The sequence below is a fragment of the Mastigoproctus giganteus genome, chromosome 7 (genome assembly GCF_048544385.1).
Source record: "Mastigoproctus giganteus isolate SK-2022 chromosome 7, ASM4854438v1, whole genome shotgun sequence".
Taxonomy (NCBI): domain Eukaryota; kingdom Metazoa; phylum Arthropoda; class Arachnida; order Uropygi; family Thelyphonidae; genus Mastigoproctus; species Mastigoproctus giganteus.
The window spans coordinates 158160765-158185092 of record NC_143581.1 but is presented as its reverse complement, the minus strand read 5'-3'; the positions used below and the strand labels follow the sequence as shown (position 1 = coordinate 158185092).

At 35.2% G+C, this 24328-nt stretch overlaps 1 protein-coding gene across 1 annotated transcript in view; it reads left to right on the top strand.

The window, feature by feature from the left end:
- LOC150083280 (murinoglobulin-1-like) overlaps positions 1-24328 on the top strand; it is an 892685-nt gene that overhangs the window by 510474 nt on the left and 357883 nt on the right. The window contains exon 23 of the mRNA XM_090378459.1: positions 3572-3748. Coding sequence (XP_090234585.1) covers positions 3572-3748 — 177 coding nt within the window. The remainder of the gene's footprint in view (positions 1-3571; positions 3749-24328) is intronic.

The following is a 24328-nucleotide window of genomic DNA, read 5'->3' as shown; positions in this document are numbered from 1 at the left end:
ACACTGCTGCAACAGGATCTAGAAAAGTTGAGCTGATGGACTGAGAAGTTGCAAATGAAGTTTAACATTGACAAATGTAAAGTACTACATATGGGAAGCAGTAATCTCAGAGAAACGTATTAACTCTCTGGTACCACACTGACAGTGGTAGAGAGTGAAAAGGACCTGGGGGTAATTGTGCAGGCAGATATGAAGTTTTCGGAGCAGTGCAAACGGTCTGCAAGAGTAGCTCATGGTGTCTTGTCAATGATGTACAGGAATGTTTCTAGCAGGGATAAGGAGGTAATTATCCCCTTGTATAAGGCAGTGGTCAGGCCACACCTTGAGTACTGTATACAGGTCTGGAGGCCTCATTTTAAGAAGGATATAATGCTGTTGGAACGAGTTCAGAGAAGGGCAACAAGATTAGTGAACAGAACAAAGGGTTGCTCTTACGAAGAAAGGCTTACGTTTTGCAAATTACAGTGTCTGGAGACTAGGCACCTGCGAGGTGATCTGATTGAGGTGTATAAAGCCTTGAATGGTTTGAGCATGCTCAATGCTGATGGGATTCTTCCTCTTACTCAGAATAATCATCTGAGAGGGCATAAATTCAAATTGGGGAAAGACAGTTGTAGAATAGATGTGCAGAAATTTGCCTTTAGCCAGTGGGTGGTTGATTATTGGAACAAACTTCCATTTGTCTTTGTAGAAGTTGATAGTTTAAATAGATTCAAAGCAGAACTTGACAAACATTTGGAGTGAGGGGATGGGTGAAATAAGGGTTTTTTTTTTGGCTGATACTATATAAGCTTGCTTTCTTGCACCATGTGCCCTTTCTAATGCTAATGTTAATATTTCTTTATGGAGGATGTTATGACTTTCTGCAAAGATATTATTGTCCTTCTGAATGAATGGGCATTGAATTTTCATTGATTCAGAAAATTAATGCCATATTAATGTCTCAAAATCAAGTTTAAAAGCAATTATGCTGCGCAATGTAAATGTACCCATCATTTCCTCTATTCATGTTGTTGACTTGAAAGAAACATATGAAAGTATGTCTAAGGTCCTTAGTGTTGTGCAGTACCATGACCTTGCTTGGAACGTCTGTGGTGATCTTAAGGTAATTGGATTATTCACTAGAAAGTTTTACAAAGTTCTGTTGTTTTCTGTTTTTGAGACAGTCATGCAACAGAAAAACCTTGTATTGTGCAGCAGTGGGAAGAGGGAGGAATTTTTACCAGATAGAAGTGATATAAAATTTGTTGCCCTAGTTGAACCTAGAAAGGTTCTTCTTCCACCTTTGCATATGAAACTTGGATTAATGAAGAATTTTGTGACACTCTGGATAAAGAAGGAATTTTCATTGTGCCTCAAATAAAGAAACTCCTCCAAGTTGTATTTGAAACAGAGCTACAGGATACTTGCAGCTTGGTGATTGGTTAAAGCAGTAGTTATATATAGATTTCTTGGAAGAAGGAAATAAGATAATTTTAATTATGAATCTCTGGTGTCAATTTTATTGCAATGTTATTAGATATTGGCTGCTGAATGTCTTTGAAATTTCATTTTCTTTATTCCCATTTCAGTTTACTCCCTCAAAATCTCGGAGGTGTGAGTGATAAGTAAGGCGAATCTTAAGGAGAATTGTATTAGACATAACCATAATGGAAAAGCTGCACCAAAATCTCTGGAGTACTCTCATGATGGGAGATTACTATTGGTTTCTCAAGAGGAACCAATAATAATATAAAACTCTGAGTGGCAAACATATCAAATGAAATTGAACATATGTAGTACATTATATATTTGATTAAAGTATTTTTTAAAAAATAAGACCTCGTTTTTAAAATAGCATATGTATTATTGTATAAAATTTGAAATTGGTGATTTATTAAGGTACTAAAATTTCAGTATATCTTTCAGTGGAGATGTGATAGAGACATAATTTTGGTATATTTGGAATCAGTGGATCATTTTCCTTTAGGATCTGCGACTTTTTCTCCACAGGTATGAAAAAAAAATAAAATGTTTTGTTGGCCAGTGTTATCTTTGTCTTACCAAAGTTCTTTAAACCCTGACTATAAATATCTCCTCCTTAAATCATAGATGAGATAGGATACTGTGGCCTGCCCTTGCCTATTGATTGCAAGGGGAGGGAGGAATCTGATCCTTGATAGTTATTGAAGTGAGTATTTGTAAAAGTTAGATGCCTTTAGACCAGGGTGCCTCCAATTGTTCTATCCCTGGATGCTGTTATAAATATAGATATTTCCTCAATTCCTTGCTGCTTTTTGAGTGTTTTGCAGTTTTTAAGGATCCTTTTTTAAAAAGTCTGAGGTATACTCTGTATCAAAGTGCCCCCCTTTTCTCTGTTGATGATTTTTCAGCTTAAATACTTTATAAAAAATTATTCTTTAATAGCCCTTCTATGATAAGTGAGGCCTGAACAGAGGAATTTTGTAGACTTACAGCCCCCAAGATATTCCACCTTGTGAAGCATAGAGGGCAGGAGTAAGACTAGTCTAGCTTCCTCCCACACCACACTTATTTGGAATGCTTTTTGATTTTTATATCAAGTTTCCTTATATGATTTCCATGTATATCTCCACATATTCTCCATACTTCAGGTGAAATATAGGGCCCCTTGGATTGTATGATGCCCCTCTGGTTGAATTAAAGTTATGTTGTAGGGAACTAATACCCATCTTCTAATACTAAATTTCTTAGTGGATCTGGTCCAGGTCCATCAAGAAATTTAGTATTACTAGATTCGAAATTAGGTGAGTTAAATGTTTTCAGTTAATTGAATTCTTGTAGTATGAAAAATGAGGCTTATTTTAGGGGTTTAATTATGTGAGATGGGGGTTATGTCACTGACTTTCATTCAATATTGAACAGTTTTTAAAACTTTATTTTTTTATAATTTTTACATAATTTAGAAGTAATTATGTTTTTGTTTTATCATTAATCACATTACCTCTGTCTTTCTTTTCCTTTTTCTTTTTGCTAGTTTATTTTTATTTTGGCCTGATAATGGAATCACAAGGTGGATTCTGAAACACTACATAAATAAATATGGCATATATATTTTTAATGTACATTTTATTTAATTAGTGCTACATTTTCTAATTCTCTATAAAGGGAAGCTTACACTTTACAGTAATATTGAGATAATTCTTGTTTCCCTTAACGAAAGTTATTCTGGGTAGCTTTCATTAACATGATATAGTTGTGATCAGATAATGTAATATTATAGAAATTTATATTTTTTTCTTGTTTAGCAGTGTAATATTTTTAAAAACTTAGAAAATATTATATAAACAAGCATGGTGTATAATTATTTTTAATATACAATTTATTTAATTGAGTCAGCATTTTTTATTTCTTTATAAATGGAAGTTCACAAATGTAGACAGGTTAAAATAAACCTTTGTAAACATTTGTTTACAAACAAAATTAGAGCTGATTTTGGCCAAATATATAAACTAATATGTGTTGACTGAATTATGAAATAAAATAAATCATAAAATATTTAATTATTGTAGTATGCTTTAGTTTACTTCTTTTTTTTTTTTTTTCTTTTTAGGTGACTTAATGGGCCCTACATTGCATGGTTTAGAAAATTTGGTGCGATTACCTGTTGGTTGTGGTGAACAAAATATGGTTCTATTTACACCAAATATATTTGTTCTTGACTACCTTACATCAGTTGAGAAATTAGCGGATGATATAAAATTTAAGGGCTTACGACATTTAGAAACAGGTAAGAAACAAAGCATTAGAGCACATCATTATTAAAAAAAAATTACTATAGTCTAAAGCTATCTTTATTTCTTTCCAGTAGCTTCTCAGTATATACTGTATGTTATATCATGATTCCACTTCTCTCTCTCTTTTGTCCCTGTTGTTTTTATTCCATCATTACTTCCTAAGGCTTATACCAGTGTCCCATTGTTTTCATAAGGTGAACAAATCATAAATATTCTTTATAAATCTTTTCTGACAGAGAACACTAGTAAACGGAGTTAGGTTCTCATTGAAAAAGATAGTCTGCATGCATTTCTGATGTCAACAGACTGTTTACCTGGATACAAGCCTAGTCATGTCATCTCATTCAGAATGGGACAGGCTCTCTTATAGGTAGCTGACTTCCCTTAAGATTGAGTCAGTGTACAGGATATTCTTATCCTGTACACTGACACTGAATTTGTTACAGACTGTGGTTGGCTGGCATTTAACTGGCATTTTAGCCCAACATCACATCCAAGAAATACTGTTACTTTTATAAGGACATCCACTTTTGTTGGATCACAGGCCACTCATGAATCTAGGAAAATGAGTTACCCAGCCACTCCACCAAATTAGCAATGTGTGTATGACTGAGAATAATATATTGGTCCCTTATAGTGATTTTTAGCTGACAAAAAATATCTCTTACTGTGGAAGACTGTACAGCATGGACAGAGGATAAATAAATTATATCAAATTAAACCTGTGATTAGTCCACTGAAATCCAGTCTGCATAAATTTTGTCAGAAGGTGGCTGTTTTAGCCAGACTCTGCTTAGGTCACAAAAACCTTGCTGTTAAAAATCTCCTATTAACATTGTAACATTGTTTTAACAATTAAAGATTTACATTAACTGTATCAATTTATCAGTGAACAACATAGAGATTTACCACTTTTGCTCATCTGTTGCTGCTGCTGCCAGCTACACTTTAGTAGATCTTAATCACTATGTTATTTAAACAGTAATCATTTTATCAGTTTTACTTTTTGTTGCCTTGATGAAGTACTGATTCATTTTTTAAATATCAGTCTGTGTTATGATGGGGCTTTATTGATTTCTTTTTGTTTTGCTTTAATTAATGGCACATCTTATGAAGAATTGCCCTGCCCTTTTTTACCAGTACAACACTGACTTATGTTCCTAGATGCTTTATGATCCTAGATGCTTTGTGCCAGATCAGCTAATCAAATTCATTGGTTTTAAAGAAACTATTTTAATGACAACAGAAACATTACATTACACAACAGTTCAACAATGAGATCAGCATAAAAAAAGGGGGGGGATATATATGTATTATGTATCACTCCCATGGATTGATGCCTTATTGCGGCGGGAGTGTTTGTGCATTTCAGTGAAGCTGGGAACTATACCATCAGGAGTGTATACTCCTATCAGGGTCCCCCATGATAGGCCAGACTAAATTGATCCAAAATATGCCAATCTGCACAGGACCAGTGTCACAGATTATGGTCCCCTCCCCAACATGGCTTTACAACAAAATAAATGGCCCTCATTTCCCAGGAGGCCTACAAGCTACTATCTATGACAGTGGAAAGACCAGCTCAATTATGGAGGATTCTAAGGATCAGGCTGCGTTTTGGACTTTAGACACTGGAACACTTAACATTCAGTCTATGAGTAAAGACTCATACCTAGAACTATTACAAGAGCTGAAAAACATAAATTGGGACATTATCGATTTATATGACATCCAAAGAAATGGTGAATATTTGGTAAAACTAGAAGATGGACATTGGCTATACTACAAAGGAACAAATAACGAGTAGTGTGGTGGAATTGGCTTCCTGATCAACAAAAGACTAACAGATTCAACCATAAAAGTAGAAAGTATTCCCGAAAGAATTGCTTGATGTGCTATTAAGTGAAATAGCTGCTATTCTCTTCAAATTATTCAAGCTTATTCCCCTACAATAGTTTTAGCGGTGATGAAGTTGAAGAATTTTATGAAGATATATTGCACCTTTATAAGCAGAATGACTACCACTATAAGTGTGAGAATTGGTACGATCCAAAAAATGGGGAAATATCTGTCGGCTCACATGGAACTGGAAAAAGAGATGATAGAGGCAATCTACTAATTTAGTTTGCAGAGGAACAAAATTTGTTCATCATGAACTCATTCTTAAAAAAGAGGCCCAATGAAAATGCACATGGATGAGCTCTTTTGGAAGTACTAGTGAAATTGACAAACAATAAAACTTCATTCTGACAAACAATAAAACAGTATTCACTGACTGCTCAGTCTTGAACCATTTTAATGTTGGAAATGACTATCAGTTACTGAGAGCAAAAATCAGAATTGATTGCAAAAAAGAATGAAAGAAATTGGTCAAGTCAACTAAAGTGAAGAAGATTGGCACTAACCAGCTATTGAAAAATTCAAAACTTTGAGCTATAACTGTTCAATTCTTTTTGTGTGCCTCAAGACCTTCCTGACCGATATTTCAGCCAATAATGACAAAATCATTGAGACTATTGTAGATGCTGCTTATGCCCTTGCACCTACTGTAAAACAAGAAAAACCAACCAGAATATTAAAAGAAACAACTGCCATGATGAAAAAGTGATGAGAAATGAAGCAAAGTGGTAACATAAGAAACAAGACAGAATATGTAGAAATGTGCAAGACCATAAGAAATTGCATAAAAGAAGAAATGTGCAAGTTCAATGTTGATCTAATCGGAAGAACACTAGAAAAAAAAATCAAGGGCTAAAGAAAGTAAAATAAAAAATGGTTACACACAAGAGTCAAATTTTTGTTCTGAAGCTTAAGGACGGTAAAACAACAAAAACCCAACAATAATATATCTTTCCATACTAAAGCGAGTGGAGGAACTTTATTCAAATCTTTATAAAGATAAAGGACAACAACTTTGATCTAATAGAAGATGCAGAAGCTGTACCAGAAATTTTGGTAGAAGAAGTAGATGTTATAAAATCAATGAAAAATGGCAAAGCAGCAGGACCTGATAAAGTCATTGTTGAAATGTTGAAAGCTGAAGGTCAGCCGGTATAATCCAGAAGAATTACAAAACATTGAAGAACTGAAGTATGGAAGCAAGAAGTTCAGTTTAAAGATGAAAATCAAGCAAACAGGTTATGTTCAACAAATTTACCAGACCAAAGAAAATCATGGCCAATGAACAAGAACAAGAAGAAGTGGAAAGGTATGTTTACTTTGGACAAGAAATTTCAACAGATGGAAACATCATGATGGAAATTGAATGGAGCATAAAATTGGGATGTCGAGCATTTGGAAAGCTTAATATAGCATTCAAGATAAACTTGCCACTCTGTCTCAAACAAAAAGTTCGTGATCAATGTATCCTCCCTGTCCTAACATATGGTTGCGAAATGTGAACATTGAATGCAAAAGTTTTACAAAGACTGAGAGTCACACAAAAAAGTGTGGAGTGCTAAATTTTAAACATAACCAAAAGAGGCCAAAAAACATGTGCATGGATTTGCCAACAAACTAAGGTCTGTGACGTCATTGAAAGAACAAAGTGTTTAAAATGGAAATGGGCAGGTAACATATCAAGAACTGATGATAGATGGCCCAAATGAATTTTGGAATGAATACTGCTTGACTCTAAATGCCCAAAAAAAGACCAAAGACGATGTAGATTGGTGAAATTGTGAAATTTGCTGGTGTACAGTGGCAACAGAAAGCACAAGGCCACAGTTGCTGGATATGTGTTGAGGATGCTTTCATCCTGCATTGGATTGACAATTGAGAAGATAAATGATATATATTATATATATTAATTTTGGGTACAAGTTGTGTTTTTTGATCACAGGCAATGCTATAATAGTTTATCTAACAGGAGGTGAAATTAGATAAGGAAATAGGATATAAATAGACACTGCTGCCTTCGTAAAACTAACAGCCCAGAATGTGGAAAAAAATTAGTTAGAGGAAAGTGAACAGTACAAATGAAGAATATAAAGTTAATACATATCTTGTACACACACGTGTACAAGATGTGGCAATGCAGTTCCCAGACTAGTGTGGTGTTGCATTCTTGTTTGATGAGTTTGAAAATGTACAGAAGTAGAATGTTGAACAGAAGTGGCAAGCTTCCTCCAACAGATGATGGTACAAAGATTGTACATTAGGCTGATAGGATGTAAGTAACAACCAGTTTCATTAGTAACGTTAAGGTTTCATGTCGCTATTTTGCAATTGAGCAACAAGCAATTATCAAATTTTGCTTTTAATTGGGAAAATCTGCAACAGATATGAACAAAATGTTAAAAACTGTTTATGGTCATGAAACTAATCATACTAGTGTGTTTGACTTAATAGATGGAACTTCATGGACTATCGCAATCTCAAGATGGAACCACTTATGGTATAAGTGGTTCCATCTTAGGATTGAGATTGTCCATGAAGTGGGTGGCAATCAACCTCTCAAAATGAGAACAGAGTTGTAAAATTTTGAGAAATTTTGGGCAAGAGATTATTGTTTGACCCTCAAAATGATGGCTGATGAATTAGATATGAATAATAAGATGATTCATCAAATTCTGCATGAAGATTTAGGGTAAAGGAAGGTCTGTGCAAAATTTGTGCTGCACAGTATCACAGATGAGCAGAAGCAATGAACAGTGTCACCTATGGAAAGAATTCTTTCAGACTTATCAAGATGATTCTAATTTCATCTATTGTATTGTCACTGGAGATGAGTGTTGCATGTTTAAGTATGACCCAGATATGAAGTGTCATAGCATGCAGTGGGTTTCAAAATCATCACCAAGACCCAAGTCATCTTGATCCTACTTCTATAAAGATTAGGATTAGTAGTGACATATGATGCAAGAAAGCAAGTTTATACAGCATCAGCCAAAAAAAAAAAAAAAAAAATTGCATTTCACCTATCCATTTGCTCCAAACGTTTCTTCAGTTCTTCCTTGAATCTATTTAAGCTATCAACTTACAATGTCAGATGGATGTTTGTTCCAGCAATCATCCCCTCGCTGGCTAAAGGGAAATTTCTGCACATCTATTCTGCAGTTTTCTTTCCTCAATTTGAATTTATACCCCCACAATTGCATAATCTGAGCAAGAGGAAGAATCCTATCAGCATTGAGCTTGCTCAAACCATTCAAAGCCTTATACACCTCAATTAGATCACCTCACAAGTGCCTAGTCTCCAGATGTTGCAATTTATATAACTTAAGCCTTTCTTGGTAAGGGGCTTAGAGGGGAACAGGTATCCTGTGTGTTATCAGACACCCAGCCTAAAACACTGATGGATCCAATATCTCTCTATTACAGAAGATTTAGGAGAAATCTGGTTGGCCTGCCTCCCTAAAATCCACTCATGCACACCTTCTCGATGGTAAGCCCTGTTACGTCACTTAGGTGGCAATGAACGTGTAGAGTGGTTCTCTTCAAGACGCCTGGTCAGCGTGAAGAGGAAAAGACCAAACCCTCCAGCAATGAAAGCACAACAATACAAATGGCCCTCAGTCCCCAGCAGCTTTCACTCCCTCTTACGGCAGCAAGAAGATCAGAGTGGAAGCAGAGGGTGCTAAGAATCTCTGGGTACGACCAGGCTGCCATGCACGGAAATTGAACTTGGCCTGTTACAATGTACGATCACCCATCGGTGAAGACAGGATATTAGAGCTGGAAAAGGAATTAGAAAATGTGAATTGGAATATCATCAGTTTGGCTGAAACAAGAAGAAGAAATGAATCACTTATAAGTTTATCAAGTGGAAATCTGCTGTACACCAATGGAAACAGTGAAAGGAGTGAAGGTGGAATTAGGTTTCTGGTCCATAAAGATTTTAAAAACAACATTTTGGAATTCAAAAGTACATCACCAAGGGTGTCAAGACTAATATTCAAGATTTCTAAGAGGTACAAGCTAAAGATTATATTGATTTATGCACCAACATCGAGCCATGATGATGAAGAGGTTGAAGAAATGTACACTGAAATTGAGAGTCTTCTAGATGAGCAGAAAACCCACTACACTATTATTATGGGGGACTTCAATGCTAAGGTTGGAAAAAGGCAAAACAGCGCAGAAAGAGGAACTATAGGAAATTTTGGAATTGGTGAAAGAAATAAAAGAGGTGAAAGACTTGTGGAATTTGCAGAATCTCAAGGACTGTCAGTAATGAACACTTTTTTCAAGAAAAGGGTAAACAGAAAGTGGACATGGAAGAGTCCAAATGGATTAACAACTAATGAAATCGACTTCATCCTCACTAACAGAAGATATATTGTGAATGATGTTACCGCCTGAATAAGGTAAATGTTGGAAGTGATCACAGAATGGTAAGATGTACACTTGATATAGATGTAGGAAAGGAAAGGAAAAAACTGACTTGAGTAAATAATACAAAGGTCTTTGAAATAACAGAGGAGGAGAAAAAGCAGTATGTACTGGAACTTAAGAACAAGTTTGAGCTTCTGCAGACTGCTCAGGATCAAGATAACGACGAGGAATATTACAACTTTCTGAAAGTGATAAAGCCCAAGAAACCTATAGGGGAAACAGAAATCCAAAGAAAAAATTAGTCAAGAAACACTTGTCATGATGAACCAAAGACGACAAATGAAGAGCAAGAAAAACACTGACAGGGAGAAAATTGAGTATACTGAGTTATGCAAAGCCATTAGAAAGAGATTCAGAGAGGACATAAGAAGATTTAACACAAGAAAAGTAGAACAAGCATTAAGGGGAAAACAAAGGATTTAAATCAGCAGCCATGAGCAGTAATACAGAAAGACAAATGATACTGAAACTGAAGAATAGCGTTGGTGTACTTATAAACAGCAGAGAAGGCATAATTCAAATAGCAGAAGACTACTATAGAGAATTATACAAGGAGCGAGGGAATGATACCAGCAGTGGGGAACATGAATTGCAAAGTAACAACACATATGACATACCCGATATTCTTCCTGATGAGGTAGAACATGCATTGAAGAAAATGAAGAATCGGAAAGACCCGGGGGAAGATGAAGTTACTGTAGAGTTGTTAAAATTGGGAGGAACAGACATAACACAAAAACTGGCAAGGCTCTTCACAAAGTGCATTAGAAAAGGTGTGATGCCTGAGCAGTGGAATAATGCAATCATAGTTTTGCTGCATAAGAAAGGAGATAAATCAGAAATTGGAAATTATAGACCAATTAGCTTGTTATCCCATATCTACAAGTTGTTCACAAGGGTCATTACTAACAGCTTAGAAAGAATACTTGATGAGAATCAACCGAAAGAGCAAGCTGGCTTTAGGACAGAATTCTCAACTATGGATCACCTTCACGTAATATCACAGCTAATGGAGAAAGCAAATGAATATAAAATACCATTATGCCTGGCATTTGTGGATTATGAAAAGGCATTTGACTCCATACAGAATAAGGCAATGTTTTGGGCACTGGAAAGACAAGGCATAGACACTCCATATATTATGATTTTGAAGAAAATATATGAGAGTGCTACATCCTTTATTAGACTAGACAAAGACAGTAGCAAATTTAAAATCGAGAAAGGAGTTCGACAAGGAGACACAATATCTCCGAAGCTGTTTACTGCTGCCCTTGAGGAAGCTTTCAGAAGATTAGACTGGTCGCAGAAAGGAGTCAGTGTGAGCGGAGAGTACCTAAACCATTTACGATTTGCAGATGACATTGTGGTCATAAGCCACGATCCCAAAGAATTAGAGGAAAATCTTAATCAGTTATGCACAGTTAGTAAGGATTTTGGACTAAAGATGAATATGGCTAAAACAAAAGTAATGATGAACAAGTATGCCACGGAAAGGGAAATAATGATTGAAGGAGCAGAAATTGAAAAGATGGAGTCATATACTTATCTGGGACAAGTTATTAGCCTGTAATAATGATAAATGGCTGGAAGTCAAGAGAAGAATAAATTTTGGATGGATAGCATTCAGGAAATATAGTCACATACTGAAGAGCAATATCCCAGTTTGTCTGAAACGTAAAATAATGAACCAATGTATACTCCCCACCATGACTTATGGAAGTGAAACTTGGGCACTCACCAAAAGAATGGAAGAGAAGCTAAGAACTACACAGCGAAGAATGGAACGAATTATATTGGGAATCAGACTGTTAGATAAGAAGAGAAACACATGGATTAGGCAGCAAACTCAAGTAAACGACATTCTTATCAAAACTAAAGAACTAAAATGGTCTTGGGCAGGACACAGCTCGAAGACATGATGACAGATGGACTAAGAAAACAACAGAATGGTACCCAAGAGGAGCTAGAAGAAAATCTGGAAGACAAAGGTGGAGATGGATAGATGAAATTCATGAGTTTTTGAGTAGTAAATGGATGGCCAGTGCTCAAAACAGAAGGAACTGGAAAGTTGCTGGAGAGGCCTTCATCCTGCAGTGGATTGAAAATGGCTGATGATGATGATGGTAAGGGCACCACTTTGTTCTCATCACCAATCTTGTTGCCCTTCTCTGTACTCATTCCAGCAGCTCTACATCCTTCCTAAAATGAGGCCTCCATACCTCTATGCAGTATCCAAGGTTGGTCTGACCATTGCCTTATACAAAGAAATAATCACCTCCTTATCCCTGTTAGCAAAGTTCCAATATCGTTGACAAGACCCCATGAGCTTCTCTGGCAGCCCATCTGTACTCTCTGAAAACTTCATATCTGCCTACACAATTAGTCCCAGGTCTTTTTCATTCTCCACTACTCTGAGTGTAGTACTGCATAGTTCGTACGTTACTCTGGAATTAATGCTACCATATGCAGTACTTTGCATCAACATTATCAGTTGCCACCACTCAGCCCATCTGCCGAACTTTTCTAGATCCTGTTGCAGCAGCATGCTGTCATTACTGTCATTAACAACCCTGCCAACCTTTGTATCATCTGCAAACTTGGATATTAAGCTTATATAAATTCATCAATATCACTGATGAATATAGAAAACAGTGGTCCCAACACCAAACCCTAGGAGACTCCACTAATAACATTTAACATTAGGCCACAAAGAGCAGTGTCCATTGATTACCACTCTCTGTCTTCTCCCACTCAACCAGCTCTTTATTCATAGCATCAACTTGCCATTAATGCCAATCTGCTCTTATTTATACAGCAGTCTTTTATGTTCAAACGTATCAAAAGCTTTCCTGAAATTGCACTATATGATATCAAAATTATTTTTTGCATCCAGTTCCTTTGCAACCACATCGTAGTATCCAATAAAATTGGGCAGGCAAGATTTCCCCTTAAAAAACTCATGCTCTGTCTGAACTATAACTGCAGTTTTGTCTGGATGATCCTGCATTGATTGTTTAAACAGCGACTCCATTATTTTCCCCATAACAGAAGTTAAGCTAACAGGTCTGTAATTACTCCTGTCACCCTTTGATTCCCTTTGTGAATTGGGAATACATTTGCACATCTCCAGTCTGTGGGGACCTCCCCTGAATCCAAGGATGCTCTCATCATTATGGCTAAGTGTTTGTTTACTTCCTATGCTGCCTCCCTTAATATAACTGGATAGATCCCATCCACCCCAGGTGCCTTTCTTATGTTTAACTTCAACAGTTTCTCCTCCACTTTACTATCAGCTATAATAAACATATTTTGTTTACAGAAGTCCAAGATCAAAATGATGCTAATTATGTTTTTTGACAAACAGTGTGATTCTCAAGGAATGCCTACCTGAACAGGAGAGAGTCAATGCTGCACTCTATGTACAGGTACTTCAAAGACTATTGTAGTGCATTTCCCAGGTGAGGCTGCAATTTTGAGAGAAAGACTGCTGGTTCTTGTTGCATAATAATTGAAGCCATTTCTGATGAAATGTGGCATTATACATATCAACCATCCACCCTATTCTCCCGATCTAGCACTAGCACTAGCGAACTTCTCCCTCTCTCTCCCAAGGAGAAAACTGTCCCCTCAAAGGAAAGGTATTTCAGGATGTTGGGAACATAAAAAAAAAAAAAACATTACCACCAAACTGAACATCACCTCTTCAGATGCCTTCACTGAGTCTTTTCAGAAACTTTTAGAAATTTATAGTAACTGTTTTCATCTCTGGTGATGATTATTTTGAATAAATATAAAATTAGTTAAAATTAAATATAAAATTAATATAAAATCCTATCCATAGTTTTGCCGATGATAGCACATTACATTCCACTTTCCATTTTGAGAAACCTTTCCCTGCTCAATCAGCTTCAACTTCTCGAATATCCGCTACCAATTCCTTAAATGCCAATCTCCAGGTAATTCTCCAGTGGGGGAAAGACAACTTAGTTGATTTCAATCTTTCTAAAACTCAATCTTGTCTTATATCTTTCAAAACGGATTCATCTGCTCCTGTGCTTATCTTTGGTGACACTCCGATTTTTAGGCAAAATGATATATCTCTCTTGGGAATTACCCTGACTTCTAATCTCTCTTGGCACAAGCACATTACAAATGTTGCTTCCTCTGCATCTAAAAACTTAGTTTTTTCTTTCGCTCTCAGTGTTACTTTTCTTCTAAACAGCTGTTCACTCTGTATAAATCGCAAATCTGCCCTACCATGGAATATTGTTCCCACATGTGGGGCAGTGCCCGCAAAACCTCTCTCAGGCTTCTAGATTCCATTCAGAAGAGGACAGTTAGGTTAATTAATGACTCCTCTCTAACAGGGTCTTTCCATTCACTGTCTCTCATAGATGTACTGTTTCTGCTGCATGCCTTTTCTACAGATACTTCCATGGGCACTGTTCTTCTGAATTGGGTTCTATAATTCTCACTCTCAAACTCACTGAACCAACTTTTCATCTTCCTTACTTATTCATATCAACTGCTGTTTTCTGGAACAACCTTCCTTCGTACGTATTTCCTGAAAATTACAGTCTACAGAAGTTCAAGTCCATGCACGGTACTAAGACTATAGGTTCTAATACCTCTGGTGTTTGGGGTTTTCATAAAAAAAAAAAAAAAAGTATTTCATCAGCGGACTACACCTGACCATGTATCAGGAACTGCGTTTCTATACTTGTCCATAGTAATAGAAGGAAAGTGAAAGGCCAAAAAAGGAATGAAATAAAATTAGCACTTTCTAATACAGTATGGACAAGGTAGTCAACGCAGTGTAATTTATTTAGGTGAAAATTAATTTAGGTAAAAATAAGTATTGAGTTGTGATAAAAATTGTTAATATCAATATGTTTAATATAAATATGTGGAATTTAGTGTAGAATTTTATTTTGTATAGATAAGAAATCAATGTATTTTAAAAATAGATTTGGAACAAGCAAATGGTATAAGGGTGAGGTATTAAAGTGAGGATGGGGAAGGGAAAAGGAGTATTTTAAAATAAATTAAGACAAAAAATAGCAATAGAAGTAGGATAGCAGAAACGTTCGTTTCATCCTTCATTTGTGCTATCCTGCATTCATACTATCCTAGAATTAGGATAGTACTATCCTACTTCTATTGCTATTTTTTGTCTTTATTTATTTTAAAATACTCCTTTAACCTTCCCCATCCTCAATTTAATACCTCACCCTTATACTATTTGCTTGTTCCAAATTTATTTTTAAAATACATTGATTTCTTATCTATACAAAATTAAATCCTACAGTAAATTCCACATATTTATATTAAACATATTGATATTAACCATTTTTATCCCAATTCAATACTTATTTTACCTAGATTAATTTTTCCTTAAATAAATTACACTGTGTTGGGAACCTTGTCCATACTTATTAGAAAGTGCTAATTTCATTCATTCCTTTTTGGCCTTTCACTTTTCTTCTATTACTATGGACAAGTATAGAAATGCAGTTCCTGATACATGGTCAGGTGTAATCCTCTGATGATATACCTGATCATGTATCAATATTTATTTCAGCTGACATCAGATCAAGCAATTTTTTCCATTACCTATATTTGACCATTTACTAAAATTGTTCCCCCCTTATCTGAAGACAGCTATACTATTTTCATTTAATTTTATTTTCATTTTTATTTGCATTTTATTAGTATTTTGTTATACTAATTTTACTTTACAGTTCTCCTGCTTTATATTGGCTAGGAAATTCAGCCCATAATTTACCTAATTCATCATAACCTCTAGGATATTAACATTCTTTCACTTTTCACTAATCTACTACTCTTCTTTTTCTACTTTCCTCACCCTTATAGTTACTAGCCCTTTGTGTAACTTTCACATCCATTTATGCATACTTAATTTAATTTAATATTAATACAACATATATATATATATATTGTATTTATAAATGATATTGATGATGGTATATCAAGCTTAATGTCCAAGTTTGCAGACGATACAAAGGTTGGCAGGATTGTTAAGGACACTACTGACGCTATGCTGCTGCAAGAGAATCTGGAAAGGTTGAGCAGATGGGCTGAGAGATGGCAAATGAAGTTTAACATTGACAAATCTAAAGTACTACATATGGGAAACAGCAACCCCAGAGCAACGTATAAACTCTGTGGTACTATACTGACAGTGGTAGAAAATGAAAAGGACCTGGGGGTAATTGTGCAGGCAGATATGAAGTTCTCTGAGCAATGCAGATGGGCTGCAAGAGTAGCTCATGGTGTCTTGTCAATGATATACAGGAATTTTTCTAGCAGGGATAAGGAGGTAATTATTCCCTTATATAAAGCAATGGTCAGGCCACACCTTGAGTACTGTATACAGGTCTGGAGGCCTCATTTCAAGAAGGATGTAGAGCTGCTGGAACGAGTACAGAGAAGGGCAGCAAGATTAGTGAATGAAAAACCTTGTGAATGCAAATCAACTCTGTGGTGTTGAATCAACCCTAGTGAATGCAAAACTTAAGCCTTTCTTTATAAGAAGAAAGGCTTAAGTTTTGCAAATTACAGTGTCTGGAGACTAGGCACCGGCCAGGTGTATAAAGCCTTCAATGGTTTGAACATGCTCAATGCCAGTGGGATTCTTCCTCTTACTCAGAATAATTACCTGAGAGGGCATAAATTCAGATTGAGGAAAGACAGATGTAGGATAGATGTGCAGAAATTTGCCTTTAGCCAGCAGGTAGTTGATTGGTGGAACAGACTTCCATCCCTTGTTGTGGAAGTTGATAGCCTAAATAAATTTAAGGCTCAGCTGGACAGGTATTTTGAATGAACGGAGGGGTGAAATGGAAGTGGTTTTTTTTTTTTGGTTTTTTTTGGCTGATGCTGTATATAAGCTTGCTTTCTTGCATCATATGCCTCTATTAATGTTAATATATATATGAGTTAAGTTAATAATGGTTAGAGTTTTTTTTTTAAAAATAAAATATGATATACTAGCTTATCAGGCAAACCATAAACCATGGTGAGTACCCAACGTGACCTGGAAAAAATCAATCTATGCCATGACATAAGCAATAAAAATATATAAAAATACCATTAAAATGTTAGTTATGGCAATCAGATACATTGCAAGGGACTTTTTCGAGGGCTAACCCTTACAATGTATCAACCATAATTAACGAGCTATCCGTTTCTGTAGTCATCGTCCAGCATAACTATGTCCTAATATACGTAAAATAGTATTAAGTTAGAGCCAATGGTATAAATATAAAATTAGTAGTAATTTAGAGCCAAATAGTAGTAATAAATCCAAATTTAGCAGTTAACTGGCAAGATGACTGTTAGCCCGACGGATAGCCAAAATATTAAGTTAAATTAAAATTATAGAAAGAGCTATAATTATTGTTAGGCATATGTGCGTAGTTGATAGTAAATGCTGCCACGGTAGTCTCATCAAATTAATAAAAATAAAAATAAAAATAAAAATAAAAATAAAAATTATTTATTTTTTTATTAATTTGATGAGACTACCGTGGCAGCATTTACTATCAACTACGCACATATGCCTAACAATAATTATAGCTCTTTCTATAATTTTAATTTAACTTAATATTTTGGCTATCCGTCGGGCTAACAGTCATCTTGCCAGTTAACTGCTAAATTTGGATTTATTACTACTATTTGGCTCTAAATTACTACTAATTTTATATTTATACCATTGGCTCTAACTTAATACTATTTTACGTATATTAGGACATAGTTATGCTGGACGATGACTACAGAAACGGATAGCTCGTTAATTATGGTTGATACATTGTAAGGGTTAGCCCTCGAAAAAGTCCCTTGCAATGTATCTGATTGCCATAACTAACATTTTAATGGTATTTTTATATATTTTTATTGCTTATGTCATGGCATAGATTGATTTTTTCCAGGTCACGTTGGGTACTCACCATGGTTTATGGTTTGCCTGATAAGCTAGTATATCATATTTTATTTTTAAAAAAAACTCTAACTATTATTAACTTAACTCATATTCATACAGACCGATGTAATGTTTAATCGTCCTAGATGGCATTAATTGGTTATGTTACTACTTAATATTTATTATAATACTTATATTTATTATAACATTTAATATTTGCTTTGTTATACTTGTTAATATATATATATATATATATGCAGTGTTTTTTTGTAAAAAAATAGGTGCCGGTACTCATTCTTTGCTATCAGGAAAAATTGAAAATTAAAAGGATATGAAGTACTCTAAACATTTTTTTTCCATTAAATTAAGCATAAATTTATTATTCAAGTACACCTACTTCTGTTTTTACACGATAGATACGTTCCTGAAAAATACGTGTAAAAAAAATTCGTGTAAAAAAAGACATTGTATTTATGGAAGAAAAGAAGATTGGTTCCGGATCTAAAAAAATCAGTGAAAATAATTAAAAAAAAACCCATAAAAATATTCGTTTTAAGCTTATTTTATTTAAACAAAATCCACATGTAATAATATGTAATTAAAATGTATTAAAATAAATTTGTATGCATATGAAATGAAAAAAAATTCTTCATGAACAAAAAAAAATCTGTTTTACACATAACAAGATTTTATTCATTTTCACTTTCTGATAATAAACGGCGCGTATGTTTGCGTACGACTGGAATATCACTGCCATCACTAGAAATGTTGTATGGCGCCTCCGTAGCCAGGTGGGAAGGAGCACCAGTGTGTAGCACACGCTTCTTGATTAGACCGGGGTTCGAGCCCGTCACCACCAAATACGGAGGACGCGGAAAGGTCAGGGAATGACCACCGCACATCCCCGGAGCAATATGGCCTTAGTTGCTAATGCTCCTAAAAACCAAATAACAACAACAACAACTAGAAATGTTGTGGACATCGTCTTCTTCCTCTATTAATGAAATTCTTTCTGTGATCTCTTGAGCAAAATCAGCACGAGTCTCCTCTGGTGCTGATGTTTCACCGGTTTTACGAACGAATTCAGTTATTAATCGTTGTGTTCGTGTTTTGGTTAGGCCGTTATATAATTCTCTGTAAGAGGCTGTCAACAACTTCAGTTCACGTTGAAACTTCCCAGCGCGTTCCTCATTAGGGTCATGTTTGACAAAATGATTACCTAATTTTCTGGCCAGTTCCAGACCTTCTTTTATTAAATCTGCATTTAGAACAGGATCATTTTCTTCATTATCACTACGTTCTGTGGGATAAGGAGTCCCAAGGACAACTTCTAATATTTCATCTTCGCTTAGGGCTTTGTCGGTTAACAATTCATCAATATCTTCAAACGATAGATCATCGAATCCTTCTCCACCAATTTTGTGTGCCATTGTAATGATGTTGGGAAATTCGGTCGTATTAGGGATGATGGGATCTTTGCTTTTTACACATTGTGGCCAAACCGCTTTCCAACACGCATTTAAAGTTGCTGGTTTTAATTCAGTTAACGCTAATCCAACTTGATTGATACAATCCATAATTGAGAATTTCTTCCACACATCAATGATTGTTAGTGTTTCATCATTCAGTTTGTCCAAAACGTGTTGGAATGTTCGTTTTACGTAGTATGTTTTAATTGTCGCAATTATACCTTGGTCTAGCGGTTGTATCAAAGATGTAGTATTAGGTGGCAGAAATAAAATTTGTACGTTTGGGTGTTCCAAGACAGGATGGCCGGGTGCATTGTCAAGAATCAGAAGAACTTTAAATTCGAGACCTTTCAAATTCATATAACGTCTGACTTCTGGGACGAAACATTTGTTGAACCATTCTGTAAAAATAGTAGTGGTCACCCAGGCCTTCTTGTTTGCCATCCAGTGAACAGGCAGTTTATTGATATCTACACCTTTCATTGAACGTGGGTTTAGGGCTCGATTTACCAGCAGTGGTTTCAACATACGATCTCCTGAAGCGTTGGAGGAAAATAATAAGGTCACGCGATCCTTAGCTACCTTAAAACCACCAGCAGTTTTCTGCGATTTGGCTACATACGTTCTGTTGCATTCGTTTCCAGAAGAAACCAGTTTCATCTGCATTGCACACTTGATCAGGAGTGTATCCTCCATCTTCAATAATTTTTGCAAGTTCCTGCTGGAATACTTTAGCAGCCGATTCATCTGCAGATGCAGTTTCACCTTTAATTTTTATATTATGAAGAGCATTCCTTTTAAGAAACCCTGCCATCCAACCTGTACTAGCAGAAAATTCATACTTTCTGTTTAACTGAGATGAAATGCTTGGCTCCTTTTCTTTAATCTGTCTGTAAATTCTTAGCGCTGTTTGCTTGATGGCATTTCCATCTACTGGTACTCTTTTTTGTGATGATCTTCTATCCATATTACCAGAGCCTTTTCCATTTTTTCCTTGACAATATCTCTTGTATATGATGATGAATTAACACTTACTTTTGTTCCAGAACATACCGACTTCCTAATTGCAGCTTCATTTTTCTTAATAGTTCTTACGGTAGCTTCATGTACACCAAAATGCTTTCCTACAGACGTAGCCCCTTGTCCAGTTGCAAGACGATCTAAAATTTGAATTTTAAGTTCCAAAGAAATCGTTTTCCTTTTCATTTTGGTAATAGGCGAATTATTCGACATTATATAAGGGCTACCGAAAAATATCTCAGTTATAATTAATAAAAAAAGGTATGAAAAATTTGTAAACTTACAATTTATTGACTATTGGCAAAATTAATAAATTTATATGTGCACAAATTTCACTAAAGATTCTTTCACTTTGAAATAGAGCTTACTACTACATGTCTTCCGAAGGTACAATGCACGAATACCGTAAATGTGCACCAAATTCAATAAAAACGTTGATGATTCATAGATACCTAGACGTACACATTGGTAAGCAAAAGCACGCGTTTCAAAACGCACACACTAGCTGTTATCCAATCTATTGGTGCGTGTAATATAGAAATGATACTAATATGCCACAAATAAAAAAAAATTCTTACAATTTAGGCAAAAAAAAATTCATAGAAATCGTGTTAAATCAAAATGACTCGTGTAAAAAGAGAATGAAATATTTATTTTGAATTCGTGTTAAATCAAATTCGTGTAAAAAAAGTTCGTGCAAAAACAGAATTAGGTGTATATAAAAAAATAAGTAAAATGTGAGTAAAATAAGTAAATAAATCAGTCAACTGCTGAGCACTCAAGATGAGGGGTCCGTAGTCACAAATGGTCGTTAGTGTAGTATCTAAAATAGAGAGCTTTATGGTAACTGAAAAATGTTTCTAGTACACCAGCTTGGCCTAAAACTGAGGAACTAACGAAAACGTCTATTTGAGTCTTTCCAGTTGTTGTATGACAAGGGTGGGAGAAGCGACTCCGACTTCCTCCTGGAGAAGTGATTAAACTCTTGGGAGAGAAGCGACTGGCAAGTGAGGGCTATGCAAAGCTCTGCACAAGTGCCTAACCACCACTGCCACCTCAATACTGGCTCTCTGAGTACTTACTTGCCAGGACAACTCCAGTTTTGAAAATTTTAAAAAAATACTTCTCATCGAAATTTATAAATGGCCTTGATAGAATTATTAACTAACTATTTAGCAACCTTTTTGTCACCAAAAGGAGAGTTACTTAGCACAAAAAAGTGCATCGAAGTGCAATAAAAAAATTGTTTTTTTAATTTTAACACAAAAAAGTAAATGATAGATTTCAGTTGGAATAGTTTTCCCTTGATAAGCATTGAATAATGCATAGCTAATGTGATTTTTAAATTTTGAGCTCCATTAGCGATGGAAATAGGGGGAGGACACGAAAATTAGTCACATTTTCCTGTCTGGTGCCACCATTTTTAAATTTTATTTTAAACCCACTCGTTGAGCTCTTTCCAACGGTGTATTTAGGTTGTCGACAACATTTTTTGTCCCCCCACATCTTACCCTTCCATTTCTCAGATAAATTTTTGTCAACAACAATTAATATGGCATTATGTTGGCCCACATGATGTACAAACCCATGCAAAATTTCGAGTCAGTAGGATGAGTGGTTCCAGAGATACAATGCTGTGACAGACGGACGGATAGACAGACAACCGAGTGACATTATAAGGGTCTTTCATTAGACTACTAACCCTAAAAATAATAAGTAAAAATAAATAACATAAGTAAAAATAATTTCATAATAAAGTTTTTGTAGAATATTCCAAATTTTTATTAAGTTCTGATCCGACACCTCTGCCAACTTCTTTTCTTCCTCTGTGTATCTGTTGCTGAATGACGTTTCTGAAGCAGCCATGAATCAACATATTTTGCTGGATCGAAGCGGGTCAGCGGTAGGCCTACAATTTTAAGAAAGAGTAGTGAAGAAACTATTTTTCAACGAAGCTCTTGTTGGGCTGGCAATCAGATTCATTTGTGAAAATCCTCGTTCACATTGACTCGATGAAATTGGTATCGTACTCAGAGTGTCCATCAAATGCTTCAATTTTTCCGAAACCATTTTTCAATTAGGTATTCCCGAAATCCATGAATTGTATCTCTTTCCTTAAACTACAACCTAATTGACAATTTTCTAACTTCATTTTCACCAAATGGCGAAAATTCATGTTTAGAAGGTTTAATACCTTCGTTGCCCTCATTTTCCTTCTCTTGTCATCGATGTTGTCATTAGTTCTTAAATTTGTATTCTTTTTCTTTTCTTTTCTTTCTTTTTTTCTTTTTTTTAAACTGTCCAAAATGTCAGTGTCATTCGGATATTCAGGTACTGTAACCATGTAAATAGAGATAGGCCGACCGGGCTAGCCGTGTGGGTAAAGTGCCTGCCTGCCTGGCAACCCAAAGGTCGCAGGTTTGAATCCCGCCTTGGGCTTGGATCAGAGTAGAAAATTCAAAAACCTTGGGAGGTGCAATATGGCCACAGAAGCCAATGCACCAACAACTAACAAAAGAACAAAAAAAAAAAACAGAGATAGGGAAAATTTACAGAAAAATGTTGATAATGCACTTCCGTGAAACAACAGATGATTATTTTTCGGGGTAAAAGAAAATTGCTCTCTCATAATTCTTGAACAGGGCACTTGCAGTCGATTCACAGTGGTGTCCAACTTACGGCCCGCCCAGAAAATCAACTAAAACAACATAAAGAAATCTAGCTTTAAATTTTTTTTTAATATGGCCCCTGTACAGGAAAAGTTTGAACACCACTGCAGTAAAAGGTGGACCAGAGCCCATTGGAAATACCCCTTGATCTGCTCACTGTTGACCAACGCGATTTCTCTGTATGTGGGACAGGTTTTACCGGGTACCACTAAGTTGTAGAATGGTAATCCCTTTAGCTCTCTTAATGCATGCAGCAGCACTAATTATCTAAATTGCCTGAAGGCCAGAAATGCAAACATTGCATACCGAGTTAATTCTCTCTATTCGCTTTGTTCAACATAAAGTATTTTAAATGTTACTTCCAGGGAAAATTCAAAATAATTCACTATAAAAGGACTTCGTTAAACAGAGGTCCGACTGAGTAATTTAGAATTAATAAAATGATTATACAGTTTTATGTAGAAAATATCTTAACAGTAGACAGTGAAAAATGCAAATTTAGTTAAATAATTTTAAGCTTGTTTGAATAGTAGGTAAACATGTGAAAAAAAGTTACGGACTGTTACAAATTTCGAAGTTCACTACATCCAAATGTCACACATCACTATTAATAAAGGTGCCGGTATGCCCGTTTTATATACTATATATATATATATATATATATATATATATAAATGGGTTTCAATTTAACTCTTTAAAGGAAATGTTTAAAGAGTTACATAGAAAAGAGGTATACAGTGGATGAAATGGTTTCAGTGAAAGCAAAATTAATAAATTAGGTATGACAGATGCATTGCATACTTAATTTAATTTAATATTAATACAACTTTATATATATATAGAAGAAATATAAAGAAAAAAAACAGCAGAAAATGAGCAAAGTAACAAATACAGAAGGCAGAACAGAAATGGAAGGAAAGTAAAAGAAATGTCTCTAATTTTTTTTTTTTAAATATTAAGTATGAGGCAATATAGCCTATGTTAAAAGCCAATAAATAATAAATTAAGACCAGCACCGCTTGATCATGCTGAGGCAATAAATGGGTGAAATATCACTAAAATGACACAAATAAACCAACCAAGCTAAACTCATACAGCAACCAACTCACATTAGTCCTGATAGTATCATAGAAAAAA